Raw genomic sequence first — 26619 nt, 5'->3', positions numbered from 1 at the left:
CTCTATTGTTCCTAGATTGCTCTTTGAATTTGACACATGTCATTATATTTTCAAGATTTACCCATTTGGGATTTAAATTTTTTAAATTGAGAAATAGAGAATAAATTGAATATGCAATAAAAAAATAAAATGAAAAATTTAAATTATTAAATGAAAAAATAATGAACTAATTGTGTACTTTGTTTATTTTATTAATATACACTTTATCATATTTAAAACTTTTAACTTTTAATTAACAATCATAATTTAATATTTGATCTTTTTTTATAGTGCTCCTTATTTTAGCAGCTTCAAATCCTTATGATTGTAAATTGTAATCAAATGATTGGATACATTTGATTAATATATTGAAGTTAAGATTAAATGATTTGGATAATACTCAAGTTGAATCTTTGGTGAAAATAATTTTTGACCATATTTTATTTATGTCCCGACCAAACTTTAGATTAGTTAGTCTTTTCCAAAAAAAAAAAAAAATTCCTGGAATTGTTACCTTTTAATCATATTAAGAACATGCGGTACGGACTAACTGTTAAGCCTGAATAGGAGCAGCAAATGCGACCCGTTTAGGGTTGAGATGGTTAATATTTGTTGGTCCATGTTACGAGTGGCCCGTTCACGGAATGTTCATATTTGGATAAGAAAAACATATTTAAGACAACAAAATAAATAAATAAAGAAAGCTAGATTAAAATACCAAGTTCACTATTTCAAACGAGAAAATCATAGGTCTCACTACAACTACACCAAGATATGCTCCGCATAAATTAGTAGTTTATTTAATATATCAAGTAAATGTTATAAGGACAAAAGATTTAAGGGAAAAAAAAAAGAGTACAAGTTGCATTTCTCCTACTCTCTTGTAAATGAACGGCACTTAAGTTGAGCATTTATGGGTTCGGTAATAATAGATATCATATATATATATATATATATATATATATATATATATATATATATATATATATATATTATTACATTCAGTAAAGACTTGAAATGTGATATTATAACAATCACTGTAAATGCTTTTAATATGAAAAACACTTGTACAGTATAAGGTTTTCGTTGTGCGTTTTTTTTATTAGAAAAAAAGATATGCAAGAGCATTACAATAGAAAAAGAAACTCCAACTAGGTATATATTATTATATGGCAATCTCATTTATCATTTGTGTATTAATTTTAAAATTATAATTTTTTAATTTTTTATATTTAATCCCTAAAAAATAATGCTTTAGCTCCTCTTCTATCATTTATCATAGACAAAATATCATAATTTTATATTAAAAATTATTTATATTTTTATTCTTTATTAATATACTAACTTATAGTTTTTATTTTTTTTAGAATTTGAGTTTTAATTTGTTTAAATAAGCTCTTATAAACGGCTTGCCTCTCCTCCGACCTTCTTTTCTCTGCAATTCTATTACCAAGTTGGCAAAGATGAGTTTAAATGGAAGAGAAAAACAACGAACTATATATCATTGCATACGTGATAAAACTTGTCATTGGCTGATTCAGTTTGGTTTCTAAACTCTAATTGCACTACTTTTGAGTAGAAATGAACCACATCATTTGAGAAGAAAAGCTAAATTGTTAATGAACCGATAAATATGGTTCAGTTGCCTGTGATTTAAGTAAACTTGGTTTTTGGTTTAGTTTCCCATCCCCTAGGAAAATGCTAAATTACACTAACAGAGACAAATACATTTGAATGGTGAATTTTTTATTTTATGTTTCTACCCCTTGCTTTCCATCAAACATAAATAATCACTTGTTATTTCTTATTTCTGTTTAAAACTTACACATGTCCTTTTAGTATTGATAAAAAAAAATGAAATTATATCAAATTTTTATTGTTTAAAATAAAAGAATGATATGAAACTGGATAAATAGATTTCATCTTATTCCTTTTAGTATCTCACTTGTTTCTTTTTCTCTATTTTGGATGGAATGTGATAGAAAAAGTTTTTTTTTTTTGTATTTCTTCTGTATTTCATTATTAAAATATCTAAATGATAAAATGAATGTTTATTACATTTCATTCCATTTTACTCTATTTCATTATATTCTATTTCAAAATATAGACCTTTTATAGTTTGAAATATGTGCAGAATATCTTAAACTATGTATAGCTAAATTTTATTTTTTGGCTTAAAATTACTACTTTAAAATTAAAGTTCAAAGTAGAAGTTTAAGAAAAAATGAACACTATTTGATACTTTTATTTCTTTTAACTTAAAAGAGATGACCCAAAAGAAAGCAAAGAAATGATTGAGAGAGGGAGGGAGAGAGCATGTAAAAAAGAGAGGAGAGAGTGACAATGAGTAAGGAAATAGAGAACAAAGATATATAAACACAGGAGACAGGGAAAGAGTGAAAGACAGTATAGAAGTTAACCTTTTTACAAACTCATTTATATAATTAAAATTTATTTATTTATAAGATATAGACTATTTATTTTTTTTAAGTTTTTTTAAAACGCCTGTTTAACCCAACTTTACTTTTAAAGAAACCAAAAACAAAAAATTAGACCAATCAATGCTTTCATTTCAACTTTTCTTCTTCTTCATAATTAATATAGAGAAGTAACATGCCTCTAAATTTAGGTTGCTGGGTGAAGGGCTTACTTTTATTACACCTAACGCTGCATGGTATCTAAGAATTATTCCAAAGCACGTGAGATATTGACATGCATTGACCTAACAAGTAATTGATGGTATAAATTAAGTCTTCTTTTTAAGTAATTTAAAATCTTAAAAGGGTTAGGATGGCAGAGAATTGTGAGGATATATTGATACACTGATTGGCCCTTTAAATTTATAATAACAAATAATATCGTTAGGTAGATATCATGACATACATACATATATATATATATATATATATATATATATATATATATATATATATCACCGGCGAAATGGTTGCTATAATCATTAGGTTGGTGAAAAAAACTTTCCTTAGTTTTAAAATGGTTTAAAAATGACATCTTAGCATTTGTATTATAATATGAGTTTAATATTTAATAGTATAAATATTTTTAGATTATCAACTATAAGCAGAAATCCTTTTAAATTATATTTTAAAGTAATTATTACAATAAAATAAAATTACATTTTCTATTTAAAACTTTTATAAATTATTATTGACCTTGATTTTTTTTAAAGCGATGTGAGACTTTTGTTTTAAAAAAAATTGTAGTACTCAGCTTATAAAAAACACAAAATCTATATGAACATAATTCTTCTTTCATAATTTTTTTTCTTCTAATCAAGTAAGGTGAGGAAGACCTTTCTTTTTAGGTTTAGTTATTATTTGATCTATGTGAATGTATTATTTTTTTGTTTGTTTGTTTTAATTCATATACATAAAAGGTTTAGAATTTAGTTTTTATACGACCATTTTTCTTATGTTTTAATCCATTGTTATTAGTTTTTGGCAGAAATAAACTGTCATAAAATTGAAGCATAGGACTAAAATATAAAGAAATTGCTCGTAGAAGGATAATAAAAATATAGAAGTTTTAGATACATAACTAATTAAAACGAAAAGTAGACACATGTATAGAATAAAAAATAATTAATTAAACATTTTTTTTTATTTTAGTTTTGATTAATGTCTTCACAAGAATGGTTGTCAAATGAATCTTTTAGTTAAAAGATAATAATTAAATAAACCTTTCCAAATTAACAATTCTAAAGTTAAAAATTTGGTATTGTAAGTAAAATTTGCTTGCACATACGTCATACTATTTGTTGGGCGTTAATTATTCTCTAGTTTATACCAAATTTCAAGGTCAAATTTATTATTAAAAAATTAAGTCAAGATATATTTTAAAATTTTACCTAGTTAAGAAAAAGCCATTGTATAATAACAATATATTGTATTAAATTTTTATTACAATATTTTAACATTATATAGTTATTAGTAATTTAAGTGCCCATTGGCTTGCGTATAAAGTTAAGTTTATTAGCCTATTAGAGATAAATTTATAATCTTATTTAAATATCATATTATAAAGTAGGTGTTTAAATAAACTTTTAAGTTAGAATAGGCAATAAAGAAAACTTATATAGATAAATAGGTCCGAATATAATAGACCTTAAATTTAGATAACAAATTAAGATTAAGTCTTATAAAACTTAATTTGTATCTACTCCTATAATCTAGTGTTGGCAGCTAAACCATTTCATGTGTGACTTTTATATTAAAAGAAAAAGGTTTGACAAATCATATAAGATACACTAATACAAGGTGATACCGGAGCTAGCTATTTGTGATTTTGTGTCCAAAAGTAAGTTTGATCATTCTTTTTTTACTACTGACAATTTGTTTTAACAATAACGCTAGCTAATTGAAAATGAGGATTGTGTACTATACTTGATCTAATAACGACTACACAGACACAATTAATTTGTTTGTAAGTCTCAGTAAATTGTTTGATTCTAGGGAAGGAAAAGAAAAAAAAGGGTAACGTCAGAACTCAGAAGTAAACATATATATTGACTATAGTATTTTCTAAATATAATATATAAATATATACTCATAGTCAACATATATAGTCAGTTTTACTTAATCATAACATATGGACTATAGTATTTGTTAAATATAATATATAATATATACTAAAATTAAGCTACATAATTAAATACTATTTGAATGTTGTATTTACTAATCACAATAAATTTATTAAATTTTATTAAATATATAGTCAAAGTAAACATACAATTAAAAATTATTTTCGTTAAATATGAAATTTTAGTTAAATATAATAGTAAATTAAAAAAATTGAATAGAAATTATAATAGTTAATAAATATATAAAACTGAAATTGAAATTAAATTCTACATTTAATACTTTTATTTTCCTCTTTTCTTGGTTGTGCATCATTCTTTGTATTCCCACAAATTTTGACCATGTGGCATTTAACGTGGAAAATGCGAAAGGGAAAAAGGGTGAATTCCATGTATTAGGGGATGCCAATTGCCAACAAACTAAACTGTTTTGAGATTGATATCTGTCCACCTACCTACCAAATGATCAACCATCCTACCAATATATATATTATATAGCAGCAATAAGCTAGTGAGATAGAAATGCATGTGTTGTGTTGTGCTACATATAAATAACTCTTGTTCTCCCTCTAAACACTCTCTACCCTGCCTCCAAAAACTTGTTGTTTGGCACTTCTTCACACTCAGCTAGCAGATCAGTCACTGAAGTGGATAAGAATGGAAAATCTCAGCAATGGTCACTTAGAATCCTTTGTCAAGATTCCAACAATAAAGTTTACCAAGCTTTTCATCAATGGAGAATTCCTAGATTCTGTTTCAGGTTCCAATTACTTTCCTCATCATTTACCTCTATTCTACAACATTAGTTAAATGTTTCTTCCTTTATATGTGAAGCAAATAGTTTATGCACTGAAAGTTGTAAAGGATTTTTTTTATGTTGTCTAGTTACAAATCATAATATGTTATAAATATTTTGTTTTTTTTTTGTAATAATTTTTATAAAAGTCATATCAATACTGATTTTTTATTAGTTGGTTATAGTAGAAATTAAACTCGTATATATAAGAAACAATATTTTTACATAGAACCAAAATGGATTATACATGCACCTGATATAGAAATATATCTTTATTCAAGAAGTGGAAGCTTTATTTTGTAATCACATACAATTTGGAAAGTCCATTTAATAGGGAGGAGGGGTTGGTTTGATAAGAATAGTAATGAATGATACAACACCATCCTCTTGACATGCATTCAAGTGAGAATTGTTAATGCAGGTTAAATTGTTAGTACTTTATTTTATTTCCAACTAATTTAAAATTATTCTTTTGCAAGTAAAAACGAATTTAAAACTATCAGATAACTGCAGTACACATTTGTTAATCTATATTATTTTGTTTCTTTCATAGTTTCAAAATATTAAAGAGATCAAATTATATAAAAAATGCATAGAGATCAAATATCAATCAAGACTATATTAACCACAAATTAACTTTTGTTTTCTAACTATAATACGAGCAAAGATTTCATACAGGGAACTATCTAAACTTAGCAAGAGGAAATTGAACTATAAATATGTGAGCATGAGCTTAAAGTGATATAATTTTTGCTTGTAAGCTTGCCTAATCATAGCCAAGGGTCATGATTCCTTCTTTTTTTTTATTTTTGAATAATTAAATTGACTTATTAAAACTTATATGCATTTGGAATTTTTCTTTTCTGGAAAAACAAAAGGAAAAACGTTTGAGACCGTTGACCCAAGAACAGAGGAAGTGATTGCTGAAATAGCAGAGGCTAACAAAGAAGATGTTGATATTGCTGTGAAGGCCGCACGTGAAGCATTTGATTGTGGTCCATGGCCACGCATGCCCGGTGCTGTAAGTTCATCTCTTCACCTATCTTTTATTTCAATTATAACTATAATTAAATGAAAAGTTGTGTTGGAAAAAACCCAATTCCACATCCGCTATAAATAAAACCAAATTAAAGTACATAAGTGAGGAATAATCCTCACCACTTGAGTTAATTTTTGGGATTGAGTTAGGTCAACTCACATTCTAAGATATTATCAAATAATATTCAAAATTAATCCAAAAGACCACTCATCATTTATTATCGAGGCACCAAAAAGAAGTGGTGAACATGAAGGGATGTATAACCCAAATCACACATTAAATAAAATTAAAGTCAAATTAAAATATATAAATTGTGCAATCATCACTGCCAAAGCAGAACTGAGTTTTCATTTTCAAGGTAAACAATTGTCTGTCCAACATTATTCATAACGAAGTTGAAAAAAGAAATTGAATTGTTTGAAAACAAATGCTTTATAAACTATTCTAGTCTCTGTCCCAAAAAGAAAAAAACTATTCTAGTCACCACTTTTATTTATTTAATTAGTTGCTGTCACGAAGTTTTGTCAAATTTTTATGATCCCTCTTTTCTTTATCTCTATTAATATTCCTTAATCGTCTGAAAAACATTAGACTGGCACCTTTATACATACATAAGAAATACATTATACCTTCTGTCCCTTGTAAGGGAGTTGCTTAAACGTTAACAAAAAAAAAAAGATTATGTGCAATTTAAAAAAAATCCCTAAGAGTTAGGGAGAGTTAATATAATTTGCTCTACTTATTTTCATATGGGGTCTATTTCAATTCGTTTCTCTCCATGGTTATCAAAATAAAAATAGTTTAATTTGCATGTCCTTTCAATATATTTTTATACCTACATCACCATTTTACTATCTTATCATGTTTATTAATCTGATACGACAATAAGGTGAATTTGTATTGAATGTCAATATAAAAATGATAGTATAAAATTATATGAAATCGAGTTTGCAAAAGGTTCACACACTATCTAACGTACAACTTCTGAATAATAATAATAATAAAGAAGTCAAGTCTCAATAATTTTACACGCAAAAGATAGGCAATCAGGCAATGTTCTCAAGCTTTCAAAAGCAGTGAGCAGCATTAACTAACTTGTTATGATCATGGGATTTTGGACAGGAAAGAGCAAAGATTATGCTGAAATGGTCAGAGCTAATTGAACAGAACGCAGAAGAAATAGCAGCATTGGACACCATTGATGGGGGAAAGCTATTCAGTTGGTGTAAGGCTGTGGATGTTCCTGAAGCATCCAACATCCTACGTTACTATGCCGGCGCTGCTGATAAAATTCATGGAGATGTGTTCAAAACATCTCGTGACCTCCACTTGTATTCTCTGATGGAACCTGTTGGTGTTGTTGGACACATTATCCCTTGGAATTTCCCTACCGTCATGTTCTTCGCCAAGGTTGCCCCGGCCTTGGCTGCTGGCTGCACCATGGTCATCAAGCCTGCTGAGCAAACACCTCTCTCATCACTCTTTTATGCTCATCTTGCTAGGCTGGTATGGTTTAACACATTTGTTTATTAGTTGCTTATCAAAAGCAGCTAAACTAGCATTTGGTAGAGGTGTTAAAATAGGACAGAACATAACATGTTGGAGATTTCACATTGTCTAATGATACGGCCCAAAATGGTGTATATAAGTGAAGAGACTCTCACTCCATATTACATTAAGTATTTTCGCCATATCAATAGTCAATGTGTAACTTAATATATGTGTTCTGTTTTATTTTATGTTTGGCAAATCTTAAATATAGAACATGGTGTAAAAAAGTGGTACATTTTGGTTCCACCCTTTTTAATTGAATCAAAGAAAATGGAACACAAGTCTTTTGAGTCAAACGCTACCTTAGGAACATTAGCATGTGACATATGTTGCTATCTTGGAAATTTATGTTTGGTTTGTTAGTATCATTAATACATGGAAGATGGACATGAATATAAGTTGACTAGGTGTTTTTTGTTTTCCCTTTTCATCAAGGCTGGTATCCCAGATGGAGTGCTGAATGTAGTACCCGGATTTGGCTCAATTGCAGGGGCTGCAATAAGTTCACATATGGACATTGATGCGGTAATTTGAGTGTGAAACGTTCTATAGCATTGATCAAGTACAAGGGTATTATTGCATTTGTCACCAACTCCTAAGGTTTGCTGTGATTATGTTTTATGCTACAGGTCAGTTTTACAGGTTCAACAGAAACAGGTCGTAAAATAATGCAGGCTGCGGCCTTGAGCAATTTGAAACCAGTTTCACTCGAATTAGGAGGAAAGTCACCAGTTTTGATTTTTGATGATGCTGATGTAGACAAAGCTGTTGACCTTGCTCTCTTTGGCATCCTACATAACAAGGTATATTTTCTTCCCAGGAAATTTTATAACTTCGAAAAGAACAGACTTATACTGTTTGAAATACTATAATTTTCAGGGAGAAATCTGTGTTGCATTCTCCAGAGTTTATGTCCAGGAAGGGATTTATGATGAATTTGAGAAGAAGGTAGTGGAGAAGGCTAAAACTTGGGTAGTGGGAGACCCCTTTGATCCTAAAGTTCAGCAAGGACCCCAAGTAAGATTACTCTAAATTTGCACAATTGTACAACTATGTTCACACTAGAATTTAAGTGATGTACCTTATTACTGGAAACCCTCTTAACATATTTTCTTTCAATCTCCATGTAGCTGCTAGCATAAAAATAAAATTGTTAAATGTAATTCTTCTCTGACATGATTTTTTAATGCAGACTAGTAAGGCTCAATATGATAAAATTATTTCCTATATTGAGCATGGAAAGAGTGAAGGAGCCACACTGTTGACTGGGGGTAAGCCAGCGGGCAACAAGGGATACTACATTGAGCCTACCATTTTTGTCAATGTTAAGGTGCATTTCAACTCTAAAAGAAGCATGAAACCAGCTATCTTTATCATAATTGACAGTCGACCTTAATTTTTTTGGTTTCTTTTTGAGAAATTCATTTAGGAGGACATGCTAATTGCACAAGAGGAAATATTTGGACCTGTGATGACACTTTCCAAGTTCAAGTAAGCCTATCTTATATTCCTTTTCGCTTAGTACAAGAAAAGAAGTTTGTTATTGTGCATTTGAATGTTGAATCAAGTATGGTATGCGTGCAACAGGACCATTGAGGATGCAATTAAGAAAGCCAACAATTCCAAATATGGCCTAGCAGCAGGGATTGTGACCAAGAACTTGGATATTGCAAACACTGTATCAAGGTCCATCCGTGCAGGCATCATTTGGATCAATTGCTTCTTTGCCTTTGATATTGACTGCCCTTTTGGAGGGTATAAGATGAGTGGATTTGGAAGAGATTATGGACTGGAAGCACTTCATAAGTTTCTCAAAGTTAAGTCTGTTGCAACTCCTATTTACGATTCTCCTTGGCTTTGAAACTTCATTCTCCGAGGGTGTTTGTAAACACTAAACATATACATCATTTGGATCAACTACTTAATACAATGTTTTTTTTTTCTCTTTCTTTGGATGCTAAGCAATAAGTTTTAAGCATCTTCTTAGTAATAATAATTTATATACGTAAGAGCTTGTGTGATGCTGAACCACTTTGAAGAACAGTAATACAACAACAATAACAACTAAAGTATTATGAACTTATCCCACTAGGTGATATTGACTACAAGGAGGATTAAGAAGTTTGAATAAAGGGAGTACTTTAGCCCCTTATAATGAATACTTTATGAAACTACTTAAATATAAAATAGAAGAAAACTGAGGTGACAATGTGGCAATATTTATGTGAGTTCTAAAGTCCTAGCAGATGATAAAATCATTAACTTCAAAACTAGGTAAAATTCTTACATTCAATTCATTAATGATACTCCCTTCAACCAATATTCAATCAGAAGGCAAATAAATAAAAATTCGGCCTGAACTTAAGGTACCACGACCTTAAGAAACACATATATTCACATGTTAGATTAATTATTCAGAAAAGTGGTTACCACATGGAATCAGGCCAAGTGTTGAGGGGAAAATGAGAGAGTTAGAGGTACATTAATGTAAGCACACTAAACATTGCAATCAGAGATAGTTAAATATCAAGTTTCCAAAGCCTTGCCTCAAACTACCCTTTTCTTCATAAGTACTCTAGAAGTAGAAGGATCAGCAAACCGAACAGAGAAGGATCTAGAGAAGTTATCTGGCTCATCCTTTGCAGTCCCTTGGTCAAAATTCTGAGAGTAAGTGTATGGATCATAAGGGACCTGAAGGGGAGAGGATGCAGACTCAAACAGCTTCTTCTTCTCTTTCTTGAGCTTCATCCACAACACTTTCCACCTCATCTTACTTGATTTACAATTTGCATGCTCAATCTCATTGCAACAATAGCTTCCTGATTTCATGATGGTTCTCTTGCATGAAAGGCAACAATTTCTTATATCCATGGCTTTACTAGAACAAATAGTTCAAGTGTTCTCAACTCAACAATGTGTGCAAGTAAGTTCAGTGAGAAGTGAGGAGACTTTGAATATAACTATAAGCACGTGGTTTTGGATTTGAAACAAGGGAATTGGCCACTCTCTAGGACCTTACTTTTTCTTTTTAGGTTTCCTAGAATGGTGTTGTTATTCACCGACCAAGTAGTAAAAGCAAATCAGAAAACCTCAACTGAACAAAAAATATTATCTTTAATGTGTATTGTAACACCCTACCCCAAGACCAACTCCACCAAATATTATCTGAACAAAAAACACTCTACCCCAAGACCAATGCCACCAAATATTTCTACCTAGATTATGTGGATCACAATATGTTATCACATTCTGTAATGTGTATAGTAACTTGGGCACGTGATGCACATGACATGCTGCATCCCATTCCCTTGTGGAGCTGTTTATGGAGCAACTTGCCATGTGAACTGATTTTTCTTTTCTTTTGGAGCAGCATTGTTATAATTTATTATTTTTCGGTTAGGCTGCTTAATGACATGTATCATAATGCTTTACTTGGACATGTATTATTAGGCAGAGAAATTCTCAGAAACTCTCAATTTTTTTAACTGAACTTCTCTATCTCTACCTTAACTTACATTTAACTGTGTGGGTTATTAGTATTTTCTATTGAAATTATAATTTTCCTGTTATTTGATAATGTGACTATGTGAGGCATATTTAATAGTACATGCTAAGAGAAAAATGAAGCATTATTTAATAGCAGCATTGTCACGAGCACCACTAAGTTTGTTGGAAAATAAAATGAGACTTACATTAATGAGTAAGAGAAAATATAAGCAAGAAATGTATAAATTTAAAGTATTTTAGGCATTTGGGGTAAACAAACATTTCAAGCTCAAACTTAAGCTCAAGTGTAGAAGATGATGCATTCTCCCGCATCAAACTTGGATCAGACTCATCCATAAAAAAGGCCTGTAGAGTGTAGCCTCTAAGACCTAAGAAAGTAGAACAAGTTCAAGCATGGACAGAGTCAGATTTAAATGATAGAAGGAGCCGACTATAATAAAAAAAATATACATAGAAAATGAAAATAAAATCTTTTATTAGTTTTACATACTACTGCCCAAAAAATTCCATTAATTTCTAATAAAAATTGCTATATACATTAAGCAATTTTTTACAAAAAAAAAAACCCTATATTAGTTATGTTCTAAAAATCTACTAAATCCGAATGAATTATGTTACTGTTTAATAATACTAATAATAGTAATAACCAACAAGCATTAAAGTAAAATTTACTTTTAAATTGTTAGAAAGTAGGCGAAGAAAAATATTGTATCATGGCAATGATCATTGCCTTAGAGAGCAAATTTCGGTGCACAATTTGTACATGATATTCGGCTTGCTTTCCTAAAGTTTTCAAGTTGGAACCTCACAAACAATGACAAAATCCAAAAACAAAAACAAAAATGTGAGAATAGAAACAAAATGAACAACGATTGAAAGATATAATATTAGTTGGTATCTCAAAGTTCAAGTTCTTACTCCATGATAACAAAAGAAAGTTAATAAATTCATTTGATTGCAAATGCAATAATTTATATTTATAGTTTTTAGGGGGCATTTGATACAAGAAATGCAATCATCATTTCTGAAAATTACGAATCCTGAAATCATGATTTTTAAAAATGATTAAATTTGTTTGATTGATCATAAATACTTCCATATAAGATTTTTTGGAATAAAAGAGTAACTTAATATTTTTATCATGATTTTTAATTATTTAGTATTTTAAATAATTTAATAAGATTAGCGTGATATTTTCTCCCTCTCCCACGAAAATATTGTTTTGAAAAACATCCAATTTTTTTTTGAAAAACATTGTTTCTGGAAGTTTTTTTTTTTTTTTTAAAAAAAAATCAAACATGCTATACAAAGAATTCCAACTTCAGATTCTAAGGAAATTTATATAAAAAAATTGTACTAAACGCCCCTTAAAGTAACAAGAATACATTACAAAAGGAAAATATTATTAAAAAGAAAATAAATAATACTATATTTTTTCAAAAAGTGGAAAATTGTAACTATTTCTAGAATGAAGATTATAAAGAGAAAAATAGTATATTTTTTCTCTAAAAAGAGGAAGAATGTTATATTTTTACAATGAATGCTAGAAAAGAAAAATAGAATCTTTAATTTTTGTTTGTAAAATTGAACAAAGTGTATATTTGAATTGAAATATGTACAATGTAAATCATAGTTTAGAGGAGTAAATTGAATTTCATCCAAGTAACTTACCATGCATCATTTACAATAAATTTTAAAAATGTTGCAAAACTTTTATAGTTACAGATTTTTAAAAATTTAATTATTTTTAACTAGCATTCCTCTACTATCATTATTTTGAAACTAACCCGTCAAACATTTCTTTATGATGTTTTTTTGTCCAAATTATTGCAAATGATGCACGGGATATCGAAGTAAAACCCAGTTAAAGGTTTGGTTTACCACTTTTTTTCGTCTCGATGAGTATTAGTGTGTTTGGGGTGACACCACACACACACAAAAAAAAATCAATTATTAACCCACGGTATAACAACAACAACATATAGTAGCTTCAAACATTTCACAGTGATGCCGCGATTTTAAATCCCATAATTGATTTCCAATGGTATCCAAACACATACTATAATAACCCATTCCATTCACTTGATTGTCTAGCTTTAGATTTTTGTTTCCTGTCCAATATAATGCGTGTGTGTGATTTTTCATAAAGATATATATAAGCAACATTTTGGATGAGTTCTTTCCATTTTTTCTTAACACCTCGTTATGTGAAATGAAGGGCCAAGTCAGTAACCTTAAGTAAAATAAACCAGAATCTGAAATTCAATTTAAATAGTACTTGTATTTAAAAAAAAAAGTGAAAATTGATTAACAAAACATGAACAATGCAAGTTCAGAGAACCAAGTTAAAGAATAACTGAGGCACTTTGCGTGCTAGTAGGATATCCTCTTAACCCAATAAAAGCCCATTATTAAATAATTGGTTATAAATCCTTTGACCCCTTAACATTCAAATTTGCACGGCTTGACCAGTTGTAAGTATGTATGAATTGGGAATCAATTATTTTAGGGTTTTTTTTTTCTAAAGTCATCAAATAAGATTTTCTTTTTAAGCATAAGAGTAGAATCCTATTCCTATCTCTATCACGGGTCCATTTTTTTCTAAATCTGACAGAGAAAAAGCCAAACCGCGTCATTAAAATATGGAAGCTTGAATAATGAAAAAAAAAAGAAGAGAGAAGAATTCCCCATATATACAACAAAAGGAAATCTGAACACAAAAAAAAGAAAGAGAGAGAAGAAGAAGAAGGAAACCATCCTCTGAAGAAAATGTTTCAGAATAAATAATAATAAATTTCATCAATAATAATTACAGTACAAAAAAATCCTGAAATATTCTCTAATCGCCATGATGATGATAATAAGAAGAAGAACAAGAAAAAGTTAATGAATCATGTATGTGATTCCGAGAGCCACCACCATAAGAATGTAAGCAATTCCTTGATCAATTGCGGTTCCTGCGACAACCAAAACAAAACAAGATTAAAAAGTTATAAAACAGAAGGTGATAAAAAGAAGGAATTTCATTACTTGATACAAATTGAAAGGTTAATATTTGATTTAACTGACCATCACTGGTAGGAGGAGGTGCCGGAGAAAGAGGCAAGTCCTGAGCTTGGGCCAGACGAGAGATTGCCATGATGAACAAAGCCAGAAGTGGGAGGGCGAAAATGTTCACAGTCCTCATTTCCGAACGATGTTTGAAGCCAGAAAATGGTGGAAAAATTTAACAAATGAAAAGGAAGCTGAGAAAATCTTAGAAAAGTGTGTGTGTTTTTGAAGGGTGCGTGATATTTATAAGGAGAGAACAAAGGACCCAAATGAAAAAGGGCGTTGTGGTGGTGCCGTGGCGTTTCTCAGAAATTTCAACGAAACAAAGAGTGAGTTTGAACACGCGTCACCGGGTTTCGACTCGGTTGGCGACTCGTTGACTACTCAGATCATTATCAAAGTGTTTATCTTTTCAAAAACATAAATCTGACTTCCACTCTCCCTCTTATACTTTCCTTCAAAAAGAAATTTATATGATTGAGGTTTATTGAAAGTTATGAATTTTGATAGTTTTATTTTTTATTTAATATAAATTAGTCGAAAAAATTATTATGTAAGAAATAAAATTTATCAAAAATTATAATTTTTAATAAATTTTAAGTAATTATATATATAGTTTTAGATTTTCTTTTTTTAAAAAAATGTATTTAAGTTTTTTATTTAGAAGAAGAATTAATAATATTTAAATTATATACTGTACAGAAAAAGTTACTAAGTAATTTAAGACTTAATATTTGTTCATCAGGCTATTGTGATAAATAATTATGTGATACATGTTTTCTTTAGAGAAAATATGATTATATATGTCATGTAGACATATAATTAACAGAGACTCTTTAATTAAGGCAGATTCACATTAAGTGTTTAAAGAGAAAATTTCGTTGTCTGATTATCTAGAAATAAACTGATTTTTGAAGATTATCACTTTTTTTTGTAATAGAAGTTATTAATAAAATTAAGTTTTTTGTGTATAGACAAACGCATCTGTTGCATTTCTTTTAAAATCTTGATATAGGTCTTTTTTAATAAGGAGACTTTTGATTTTCTGTAGTGGGATATGTTCCGTTTATTGTTATATCATTTTGGATTTAATATAATTTAATTTTTTTAAAAAAAAAATAGATTTTATGATAGTTTAAAACTACTAATAATTTTTTCGTCATATGAAAATTAAGTAAGACATCACGTGGGGGACAGGGGCACGAAGGAGAAGGGAAGGGGGAATTTTCTAATATGTTACATGCGTGTGTAACTGTATTTTTGCCTTACAAGTCTGGATTCTCAAGAAACAACCACCAAAGATTCAACCCCAAGTTTTCTAGAATATGTTTTTTTTTTTAATGATATCTAGGACATGTTGTCATGGTCAGTCAAGAAAAATATCCCACGTTTGAATAGTTAGGTATTGCGTGGGTCAAGTTTTTTATGGCTTGGGTTTTATGTAGAGTCAAGTTTTTTATGCGTGGTCCAAGAAAAAGAAAAAATAAGGGACATTTTTTTTCTCTCTTGAACTATTCATCGAATCTACAGCGTGAAGTAGGGTGAGTTTTCCCAGTTTTGTACGATTAAGTACTCTCATATAAGAAATAAATTTCACGGGATTATTCAAGACTTTGGATAATATGTCAAATTATCAACGTTAATGCAAGCCTTCTCTCTCCTTTATATATAAAAATTAATTATCAAAAATTCAAATTAAAGGAAAGGTTGAAATTCAGGAGTTCAAACAAGCTAACAATCATTTTAGTTGAATCAACAACAAATTTAGAATATTCTTAGGTATTAAAATCTTATAATTTAAACATATCAAGTGAATCAGCCAAATATTTCATTATTTTAAGAGAAATAAATAATATAAAAACTTTTTATTTTAATAAATGACATATGTGTATATAAATAGAAGATTATAAAGGTCATTAATTAACATTATATTAATTAATATTGATATTCCGTAAATAAATATTAATTTTCTATATCAATAAAATTATCCATGTATCATTTTTTTTTATTTCTCACGTATTCTTTTTTATGACATTTCTGTTTCAAGTATTGTCAATTACTCAATACTAAATGTGAACGTCTTTTGATACATTTGTTTCACGATTTTTTTTTTTTTATTTTCGAAAATGTTATTTTCAGAAATATAACACGAGATATCTCATGAGTATTTTTTTATATAAAAAAATATGTTTGAGTACATTGTTAATATTCCTAAGAATATCTTCTAAAATTCAAAGTAATTTAAATAACAAAATACATTAAAAGAAATTAATATTATTTTAGGATATAATCACCTGATTCTCATAGAAATATCTCATTCTCGTCCCTCTTCATGACAATAAATCTGAGATAAAGTATGATAAAAATAAAAGTTATTACATTCTTGAAAATCAATAATATACGTCAATAATTTATCAAAACTTATGACAAAATGTGTATGTAATATTCACATGTTACATTCTCAAGAAGAATAGACTTTTAACCCTGAAATTAATGCATTCTTTCAATCAAAATTTGATCAATAATTCACCATCTCGTGGAAATTACTTTCACTAAAGGCTTAATTATAGAATTAGTTCCTTAATTGTAATTAAAAGTTAAATTGGATCCTTCAATTATTAAAAAATTTAATTTAATCATTCAATTGTTTAAATCACTTTAATTGAATTCCTCAATTATTTACAAATTCAATTAGGTTCTTTAATTATTTAAAAAAATTCAATTAGATTCTTTAATTATTTAAAACAATACAATTTGTATTAGGTCCTTTTCTATAATAAAATATAGAAATTTTGATTTAACTTTTTAATAATTGAAAGACCTAATTAAATTTTTTTAAAACAACTAAAGAACATGATTGAATATTTTAATAATTAAAGGACCTAATTCAATTTTTTAAATAATTAAAAAACCTAATTAAACTTTTAAATAATTAAAAGTCTAAATTAAATTTTTAATTATAATGAAGGGACTAATTATATAATTAAGTACGCACTGACCCAATCCTATATTTGCTGACTTGTACCCACTTATCTTTAAGATTGAGTGGGTTGGCTTTGTGTGTATTTTAAGAACTTTGCAGTAGCTTGATAAAGCTAACTTACTCATTTTAATAAATAATTGGTGCATAAATAATTGGTGCATGTTAGTAAATTTTATAAACATTCGTTAACAAATATATGCTTACAATTTGTTTTTTAAAAGGAGTTAGTTAGCAAGCCAAGTAAAGAGTGATTATTTGCCAGGGAATATCAATTATACCAATAAGGGCAAATTCCACTAAACAGTTAATTAGTACATTATAATTTTTGAATGTATATATTGTGCAAATAATTACGTGGGATAGTATATTGTTTTAAAGGAAATAAATAACACGAGTGATAATAATTTGTGTTTATTAATAAATTGATTTTAGAGTTTGATTTCTAGATGATTTTTGGGTATGAAAGAAATTTTGTTAATTTAGGATCTTTGAAGATTAATCATTATTTTTAATGGAATTACTTCATATCAATAATAATTTAGAAAAAAAAAGAATAAATGATGAAAATCATTCTTTAAAATATAACATTCGTCGAATTAATCATAATAAAGAAAATTATTTACTCAAATTTAGTCTTATGTCATCAAGTTTGAGAACTGATTTGACTAATAAGATGCGCGTTTGAAAACTAGTTAATTATTCGTTTGATTTATTTGATCAGTCCATCATTATATATACTTTTATATATAATAATTAGTACATGTTTGATTGAGATTAGTTTTAAGAAAATAATTATTTATTTTTAAAAGATTGGCAAAACTAAAATTTTCAAAATAAACTAAATTAAATACACACTTGATACAACTACTTGTTTTAAAAATACACTAACTTACAAATTATATTATATTATTGAGGAAAAAAGTTATACAACGGAATCCTTGTTTTTACACGATATGAAATTGGAATTTGATGTCCAAGTCAAAGGTGATGAGCTGAGCAAGGACATGTCAAACTAAAACTTGAAAATGTCAAAGGATCTCTGAATTTTGACCATGAAACAGTTAAATGTTTACGTGACTTCCTGTTTAATAGTATATTTGATTCAGGTTCTTAGTTACTCAAACGTGGGTTTGCACATGAAAATAATCATCTCCAGTACTGGAACCTAACCTTCCAGTTGGAGAGAGTTTAACTCCTTCTTTTGGTTTCAAGCATCATAATAATAATAATAATAATAATTCACACTAACTAACTAAGAAAGTTTACGAAATGGACGACATTACCCAAAGGTTGGGATAAGTGGACGACATTACCAAAGGAGTCATTGTATGTTTTTTAAGGCAAAATATGACCCTTTTGGTAATGGGGTTAAAATTTATGAAGTGCCAAAAAAGGAGTAAGATATGATTCTGCTTAGCTTCTATACCACAGTATGGCAGATCATATCTATAGCGTTTATATATGGAAATGACCCTATGAGCTTTGACGCATCAATGTCACCAGCCTGGTCTCAAGTCTCAACCATCCTAGAAAGAAGTTATAATTTGGGTTAAGCACCAGAATTGTAAAGGACATGCAATTGATAGGAGAACAAAGATTTGGGTTGAGAATCCGACTTGGAAATTCATCACAATATCGATCTCCAATGTGTTATCATTTTTTTTTTTTGGTGAATTCATATATATCATCATAATCATTGCAAAACATGAACCCTGAACAACCAACCTCATTCTGTGAAATAAAACACTTGCTCATAGTTAAAATACTCCCGAAGTCTTCATTCTTCAAATTGAATACGAGAACCAAGACCCTTATTAACCTTTTTCTTTTTTGTTTCTGCCACTTTTCTTCCGTGAACAACACCTTATTATAATAAAACAGTGAGAGAAAACAATTAGGTAATATTGTTTTCTAATTATGGTTAACCACTTAGTGAACTTTTAGACTTAATAGTAGATTCTGTCCCTTTATTATTATTTTTTCGAATTTGTTTCTGAGACTAAATATTTAATAAAATGTTGATAGGATAGTAAGGTGTTGATAAGAATAGAATAGAATTTATATCTTTCAATAAAAATTTTGAATTTGACTACTGTGAATAAAAAATATAAATAGAGAGATTTTTTTATTAAAGATATTAATCAACTAATTTTTTTAATATAAGTATTATTAAAACATGAATAAAATGACATAAAATATCATAACTAATAATATGAGTTTAAATATGGTAGAGTTTCAGACCAAAAGATAAGGTGTATGTACATTGAAAATTGAATTTTTATCACTAAGGTTTAGGTGACTTAAATGAAAAATGAAAGATTATATTTTATTAGATGAATCTTAGTTGAATCGATGCATTGAAAGTTGTTTTTGTTTCAACTTTCGAGAAAACTTATTTATTATAGTTGGTGACAATCTTCACTATAAATAAAGAAAAGAATTAGTGGAGAAACACAACACATGAAGAGAGAGTGTATGTGAGAAGAGAGATTGTAAAACAAAGTCATTTTGTTGAGAAAAAAATATCTTTATGCAAAAGTATTATCATTTCTTGTGACCATTGGATCGGCTTATGCGTGTTCTCACGATCTTTTGTGGATGTGAGTAATTTTATTTGTAAGAGCATTTGTGTGAGCAAGAAATAAATAAATATATATATATATATATATATATATATATATATATATATATATAACTCCAAAACAAGTATAACTGCCTTCATTTATATCCCCACTAGAGCTAGAGGCACATGCCACGCAAGATCTCTTCTTGAATTAAAGCCACTAAATAGACCCACGTGGCAGCATCAAAGACCAGATGCCCAAAGAGAGATGCTTGTTCATTTGTGGTGGGCCCACACTAGTTTGGAACTTATGTTCATCTAGTGGGTTTGGTCTAACACAGGGTGTGGTTCGGCTTGGCCTCTTTTATGCACACATACAAAACAAAAATGAAAATACACACACTTTCTTAAAACCTCTACTAGTGCTTGCAAAATAATTTGCAGTGCAAAACAAACACAAAAGCCTCTGTTGAAGGGAATCTATCCCTTATGCCAAACACCGAAGAAGCCTTTACTTATCCACCACCTTTTCCCCCTTGCTTTTCTTCTTCCACAATGTAATATTACTCCTTCAGATTCTTTTCTTTTTGAACTCTTAACTTGAGAAAGTAAGGCACATATTATATATATATATATATGCATTAATACCTACTATTAAGAAAGCATAAAGAAGAATCAATGTGTCACCCAGGAGTTCCTTTTGTGAACCGAGAGGGCTTGATGGTGCATAGAAGATGGCTTGTGTCACCACTGGCAAGGCATGCACCGAGGCAGGTTCATGATGGTGGTGGCTCTGGAGAGAGTGGTTCGGTGAAGCACTGCGTGTGCTCGCCGTCGCAGCATCCGGGTTCGTTCCGGTGCCGGTTGCATCATGGCGAGTATGTATGGATAGGTAGAAGAATTAAGTAGTGGGATGTATCATGTATCTAATTCTAACCGTACATAAAGGTTATACTTTATAAGCATGCATGTAAATAAGTGTTTCCCTTCTTTCACGATGAATGGTGAGAGAATTTGAGATCACAAAGGTTGGGAGCTACTTGCATAGTTGCATTTGTGATTAATAATGAAAAAAATTGTGTTTTTCTCTGTTTTTCCTGCGCCAATTAAGGCAGGCTTGTGCATCAGAATTCATAAAGGATTGGGATAAAAGAAATGATAATTTGTTGCATTAATTCTTGATTTTAGTACTCAGATGTTGCATTAGAATGACAGTTATATTAAATGAGAGACAACATCTAAATAGAAGCGAGTTGATAATCGCTGCAACTTTGTTGCTTTGAAGGAGCCTATACGTCTACTCTGTTCCTCCATTTTATATTCATAATCTCAGAATTATATCATGTCCCCTTGTATAACTGAGAGTGTTAGATGATTATTAGATAAATATCAGAGTAGACACCTAATTCAAAATTGACAAGGGTATATTTATACACTTATACTCCCATCCATGAGATGTCGATTCAAGGAAAAATTCACACTATATCTCAAATAACAAACAGATATATCATGATTGACTCGATCTACTAGTCGCACTATGTAGCGAGTTTTACGGAGTATGCATTATTTAGGAGCCAGATCGTAAAATGAGTTATAGAAGCATTCTATTTTTTTTCATTGTGAATGATATAATGAAGGCATTACATGCTGCCTTTCACCGTCCATGAGAATAAAACATAGATCAAAAGCACCCAATCTTTAAATTGCGTTGGAAGAAAACAAGGATTTATACCCTTGGTCTATGTTCCCTTTCAACGGGGGCATGAGTGCCACCAACTACAAATCTGCTAGCACCCACTGAGAACAGAATATATTTTTGTTAAAACAGAGACTACTACCAGAAATTTTATGCTAGATGGCAACCTACTAACCACTCACTGACTACGACATTCCACCAAGAAACTGAAATTCAAAATTCAATGCAGGACCTTTAAGTTTTAATATATCATATATCGTGGTAGGACCCGGCCTATGAACAAAAAGGGCATGCCAATGCCATGCCCTCAGTCGCTCCAAACATCCAATTAGGCATTTGGAATGTCTCAACATTTTCACATAAAATATTGAAACAGAAAAGAATATCATTAAATTTCAGGATTTTCAAATTGGGCAAAAACATATTGTTACAGCATTCTCAAAATAAGGAATTTCTATTCCATGTTTTTATGCCATTTTCTTGTGAATGAAATAAGGAATTCTTGGTCATACAACCAGTGGAAAAGACACTCCCAAAACAACACTCAACTAGAATTCAGGGTGCGAACTGTTAACATATAACTGATATAAGGGTGGCATTTAAAAGGAGAAGTAAAATATATTTTTATTTCTCAAGTTTTCAACTATAAAACTGATTAACTCCCAGGTACCATTTGCATTGAATTTACCTCGTACGAGCGTTAAATACAAAATGCAAGTGGTCTGTAGTCAACCATAATTTACAAGGATGTGTGATCCATATACAATTATACAGCACGCTAAAAGTAATGTAATGAAAACACCAGCAGCAGCGCTGTATAGGAGAAGGATGCAAAAGGTTGATACCACATCATGTATCTCCAGCTTCAATATATGCGCTCTGATCCAGCGGATCACCCAGTGACTGAAGCAAATGAATAATGTATTACCAATATATTAAATGAAATTAAAAATGCATAATAACAAGAATTTAAAAAATATAAAACAAAACCTATTGCATAATAGTTAAGCTACAAAAGATCTCTATGGTAAGAATGTAAGATATGTGCTCTTAAGGCTTAAGTTAATATACGTCGTTGCTATATACGGTATAACAACATTTTATACCTTTGCTTGTTGAATTTTCAAAACTTTTGGCAGGAGAAATGTAAGCAATGATTTAATGAAAAATTAGACACTCAAACCTTTAAGCTGTGTTCCAGCTAAAGGGCAATAGCCTTGCTGTCTCAAATTTCAAACGCATAAAAAGCCCCTACCAAGTTTATGCAGCTTCTAATATTAACATAGAGGAGGACTTTGCAATATTGCCTCTCTTTTTTCACACTGGCTTTGTCTTGGTTGTTAACTCTCTTTACAAATAGGGGTAGCTAACGTAACCCCGCATATCTAGGGTAGTAAAAGCAGACAAAGTGTTTGATAGCAAAGGAAAGAGAACTTAATACAGAATTGCCAAGAGTTGCACAAGAAGATACAAAAGGGATATGTACATTGCATTTGCACCTAAAACTTAGCTGAAGTATAGATCATAATAAGTATGGAATTCAGCAAAATAATGGAAAGGAACAGTTTCTATCTATAGATGAAAAGGGTCATTCCTTGAACATGAATATGCAGACGAAATTGCAAACAATTGACTGATAAGAGAAACAAAAATCCTCACCTTAGGATAGCAGTCTTGACGTACAATTGTCTGCTGGTTTATATTCACATACACTTCGCACGACACTGTTGCCTGGATTTAGCATACAGTATTTTAGGTATAAAAGGTATCAAATAGACAGAAGCATTCAAAGTAATGATGTCAATTCCAGTAAATACACAACCAGATGACAAGTTCCACCCATCAAATAAGAGATTTTGAGCTTTACATTTTCAGTAAAAAAATAATGGTAGCAGTAATAATAATAACAATAAACTTTTACCACCATTTCTCCTAAGCAATGCTAAAGTAAACAGACAAAGCTACCCACAAACAAATAACACATTCAGAGAAAAAATTTCACCTTCAACCCCGAAAGCATCTTTCGAATAAATTAAATGCCAAATCTAACTAATCCAGTCATAGGGAAATTCTAAATAGCATGAAACAGAATATGCAAGTAGCTAACCTGATTTACCTCAAGAATAATTCTAATTCCCCAACAATATGTTTCTGTTAAACATATTACTTACTAGATAAAGAAAGCTTTAAATGTTTTATGTCTCCAACTCCTAGATTTTTTAGGAGAATACAATATTACTTGTTCCATGAATTATCCAACTTGTTTTTCATTTTCTAACCTATGATTCACCCTATACCCTGCAGGATCATAAAACCACATTTGATTCCATATTATTCTTTCTTCTTAGACTATAATTTATAAGCACAGACAGTATAATTTTTACATTATAAACCAATTAAAAATCATCATTAGTACAACTTTTAAGTAATATAAGTTAATATACAAACTTATTATACTGTAAAAATCTTTAACATGTTAGTGCATATACACCATTAGTATTTACTCTTCTCCTTAACCAAAGACAGTGTTTGTGCCAGCGAGTGAATTTGTGAACACGTCTTCAAGTAAAAAACACAACTGAAATTGAACTAAAAGATTACTACTGGAATTGAGAAGAAATGCACCTTCAAAGGAACAGTGAAGAAGAAAAGCCCTAATTTCCCTTCAACTCGGGTGTCAGTATCGAATGGAATGACGCCCTTAGCGATATCTTCGAGCAGGTAGAACGCGTCGTAGATAACCTCAAATCCGTCAATGGTGAGCGTGGCGTCGACGTAGGAGGAGCCACGCGCCCTGATGCGGCCGCCGCCGCCGCCGGTGACGAAGCCGAGCTGGCGGCCGCGGTAGCCGACGGAGACGGCGAGGGTGTCATAGGTGAGGGAGAAGAAGTCTCTATTGTGGACTTTAACGGTGATGGAGAAGGAGAGGTCGAGAATGGGCCTCGGGTTGGTTCGGATCCCGATGCGGTTGAGTCGGATTCGGGTAAGGCGGATCTCCGGGTCGGAGGGGTAGAGGAGGAAAGCGGCGCCGGCGATGAGGAGGAAGAGGAAGAGCGCGGCGGAGTAGAGGATGCAGCGGCGGCGACGGCGGTGGGAACGGAGGCGGTAGGAGGGGAGCAAAACGACGACGTTTTGGGGGTAAGGATGAGGGTTAGGGTCGTAATAAGGATTAGGATTGGAATAAGGGTTAGGATTGGGGTTGGGGTTGGAGGAAAGGGGCGAGTAAGAGACGAACTCGTCCTTCCCGGTCATCTTCGAAGATTGTACGGTCCTTTCAGGGGACAAACACGTAAAACAAAATTATACAAACACCATTAATAATTAGGCATGGCAACCGGCGGGTCGGAATCGAGTTTTGTTTACCCCACCTCCGACTCCGCATTTCCCGCCCCGCCCCCGTCCTTGAAATCGACGGGATGTATCCCGTCCTGTCCCTGACAATTTTATAAAATTTTATTAAAAAATATAATTTTTCATAAAATAAAAAATATAATTTTATATTTCAATGTGCTATATATATATTAATTATTAGCGGGCGGGTTCGAGGATGGATTCGGGGCGGGTATTGAGAATCCCATCAAAAATCTGGTCAACTCGGATTTTTCCCGTCAAAATTGGGGGGGGGGGAGGGTCCCACGGGTTCGGGCCCGTTGCCATGCCTATTAATAATCCTTGCTTTTGCTTAATTTGACACTCAACAATTATGGCATGTTAATGTCTATAATTATGTTTTGGCATTTTTTAATTGGTGACTACTGTAAAAAAAAATAAAAAATGGTGACTCATATGCTAGATGGGACCCGTAAATATTATACATGTTGTTTGGGGGAAATTTATAGGCTTTTTTTTTTCAAAGGAGGGGAAACCTATAGGTTAAATTAGGGGTGGAAATAGGTCAGACTAGGCTTTAAAAGGTCAGAGTCGATGAATTTTTGAGATTTGAGCCTGACCTATAGTCTATTAAAGACTTTTATTTTGACTCGACCTAGCCTTTTTAAAAGTCTGGTCTGATAGTCTTTTTAAAAGCTTTCTTCACATTAATATTCTTGGAATAGGAACGTAATAGGAAAGTTAAAGGAAAAGGAAAGTCAATAAAAATAATGAGGAATATAAAGGGACACATGACTCACACCTAAATGTTAATTATAGGAATGGAAGCTATGGAGCAGTAATGTGTAATCAAAGTCTGCTAATTTAAAAAAAAATTAATTGTATCCAAAAAATAATATAAGTATATATTGGTACCAAAAAAATAATATATATATAGGTCGGCCTATCAAGCTTATAAGACTTTTTAATGAGCCTAAGCCTAATCTATTTAATTTAATAGGCTTTTAAAAAAGTATGAGCCTAACCTTTTAATTAAATAGGCCAATTCAGGTCAGGTCGTAGGCCCCTGTAGGCCGGCCTGACCTATTCCCCCCTAGGCTATATTAATCTTTTCATCCTTTTTTAATTGATTTGTTTGAGATAATATCTATATTATTAAAAAAATTAATTTGTTATCTTAAATTTAATTAATTTGTTTAGTTTAGTCTATTTTAAAACTTAAGAGGCTTTTAAATTTTTTAGGTTTAAATATATTTTTCACACTTGAAAAATAGATCGTTTTCAGATTATTACCTTAAATTTATTTTTGGTCAATTATGTACCTAAAATTTTTTTATGTTTCAAATATTACCTGTCATTAGTCTCTTTCTGTTAAGTGATGACATAATAGACGAAATGCCATGTCATCAAGCCTAATCATAACACGTAGTCAAATTAAAACCATGTCATTATTTATAATTTTTTTTAAATCCAATTAAAAAAAACTAACTTCCATTTTCAAACCCTCCATGCCTTTGGTTGTTGTTG

General features: G+C 30.5%; 4 protein-coding genes across 4 annotated transcripts; 2 read left to right on the top strand and 2 right to left on the bottom strand.

The window, feature by feature from the left end:
* Nucleotides 1–5089: 5089 nt before the first annotated feature.
* ALDH2C3 (aldehyde dehydrogenase family 2 member C3) lies at nt 5090–9911 on the top strand. Its single transcript, XM_003528865.5, has 9 exons — nt 5090–5336; nt 6251–6393; nt 7534–7917; nt 8398–8487; nt 8592–8765; nt 8842–8979; nt 9155–9292; nt 9392–9453; nt 9550–9911. The coding sequence occupies exons 1-9, from the start codon at nt 5234–5236 to the stop codon at nt 9821–9823; spliced, it is 1506 nt and encodes a 501-aa protein (XP_003528913.1). The 5' UTR covers nt 5090–5233; the 3' UTR covers nt 9824–9911.
* Nucleotides 9912–10509: 598 nt separating this feature from the next.
* Nucleotides 10510–10833, bottom strand: LOC102669499 (uncharacterized). Its single transcript, XM_006584124.1, has one exon. The coding sequence runs from the start codon at nt 10831–10833 to the stop codon at nt 10510–10512; it is 324 nt and encodes a 107-aa protein (XP_006584187.1).
* Nucleotides 10834–13272: 2439 nt separating this feature from the next.
* On the top strand, nt 13273–14749 carry LOC102664089 (uncharacterized). The gene is given in 2 exon segments (XM_014777868.3): nt 13273–14422; nt 14517–14749. Coding segments are annotated over 2 exon segments (300 nt in total). The 5' UTR covers nt 13273–14355.
* Nucleotides 14750–22360: 7611 nt separating this feature from the next.
* LOC121175104 (uncharacterized) lies at nt 22361–25175 on the bottom strand. The gene is made up of 3 exons (XM_041016943.1): nt 24388–25175; nt 23422–23493; nt 22361–22665 (listed from the first exon to the last, which is right to left on the bottom strand). The coding sequence occupies exons 1-3, from the start codon at nt 25012–25014 to the stop codon at nt 22612–22614; spliced, it is 753 nt and encodes a 250-aa protein (XP_040872877.1). The 5' UTR covers nt 25015–25175; the 3' UTR covers nt 22361–22611.
* Between the last annotated feature and the right edge of the window lie 1444 nt (nt 25176–26619).

The sequence above is a fragment of the Glycine max genome, chromosome 7 (assembly GCF_000004515.6).
Source record: "Glycine max cultivar Williams 82 chromosome 7, Glycine_max_v4.0, whole genome shotgun sequence".
In the NCBI taxonomy this organism is placed as follows: Eukaryota; Viridiplantae; Streptophyta; class Magnoliopsida; order Fabales; family Fabaceae; genus Glycine; species Glycine max.
Note: the sequence above shows the minus strand (reverse complement) of the source record. Positions and strands in the feature narration are given on the sequence as shown.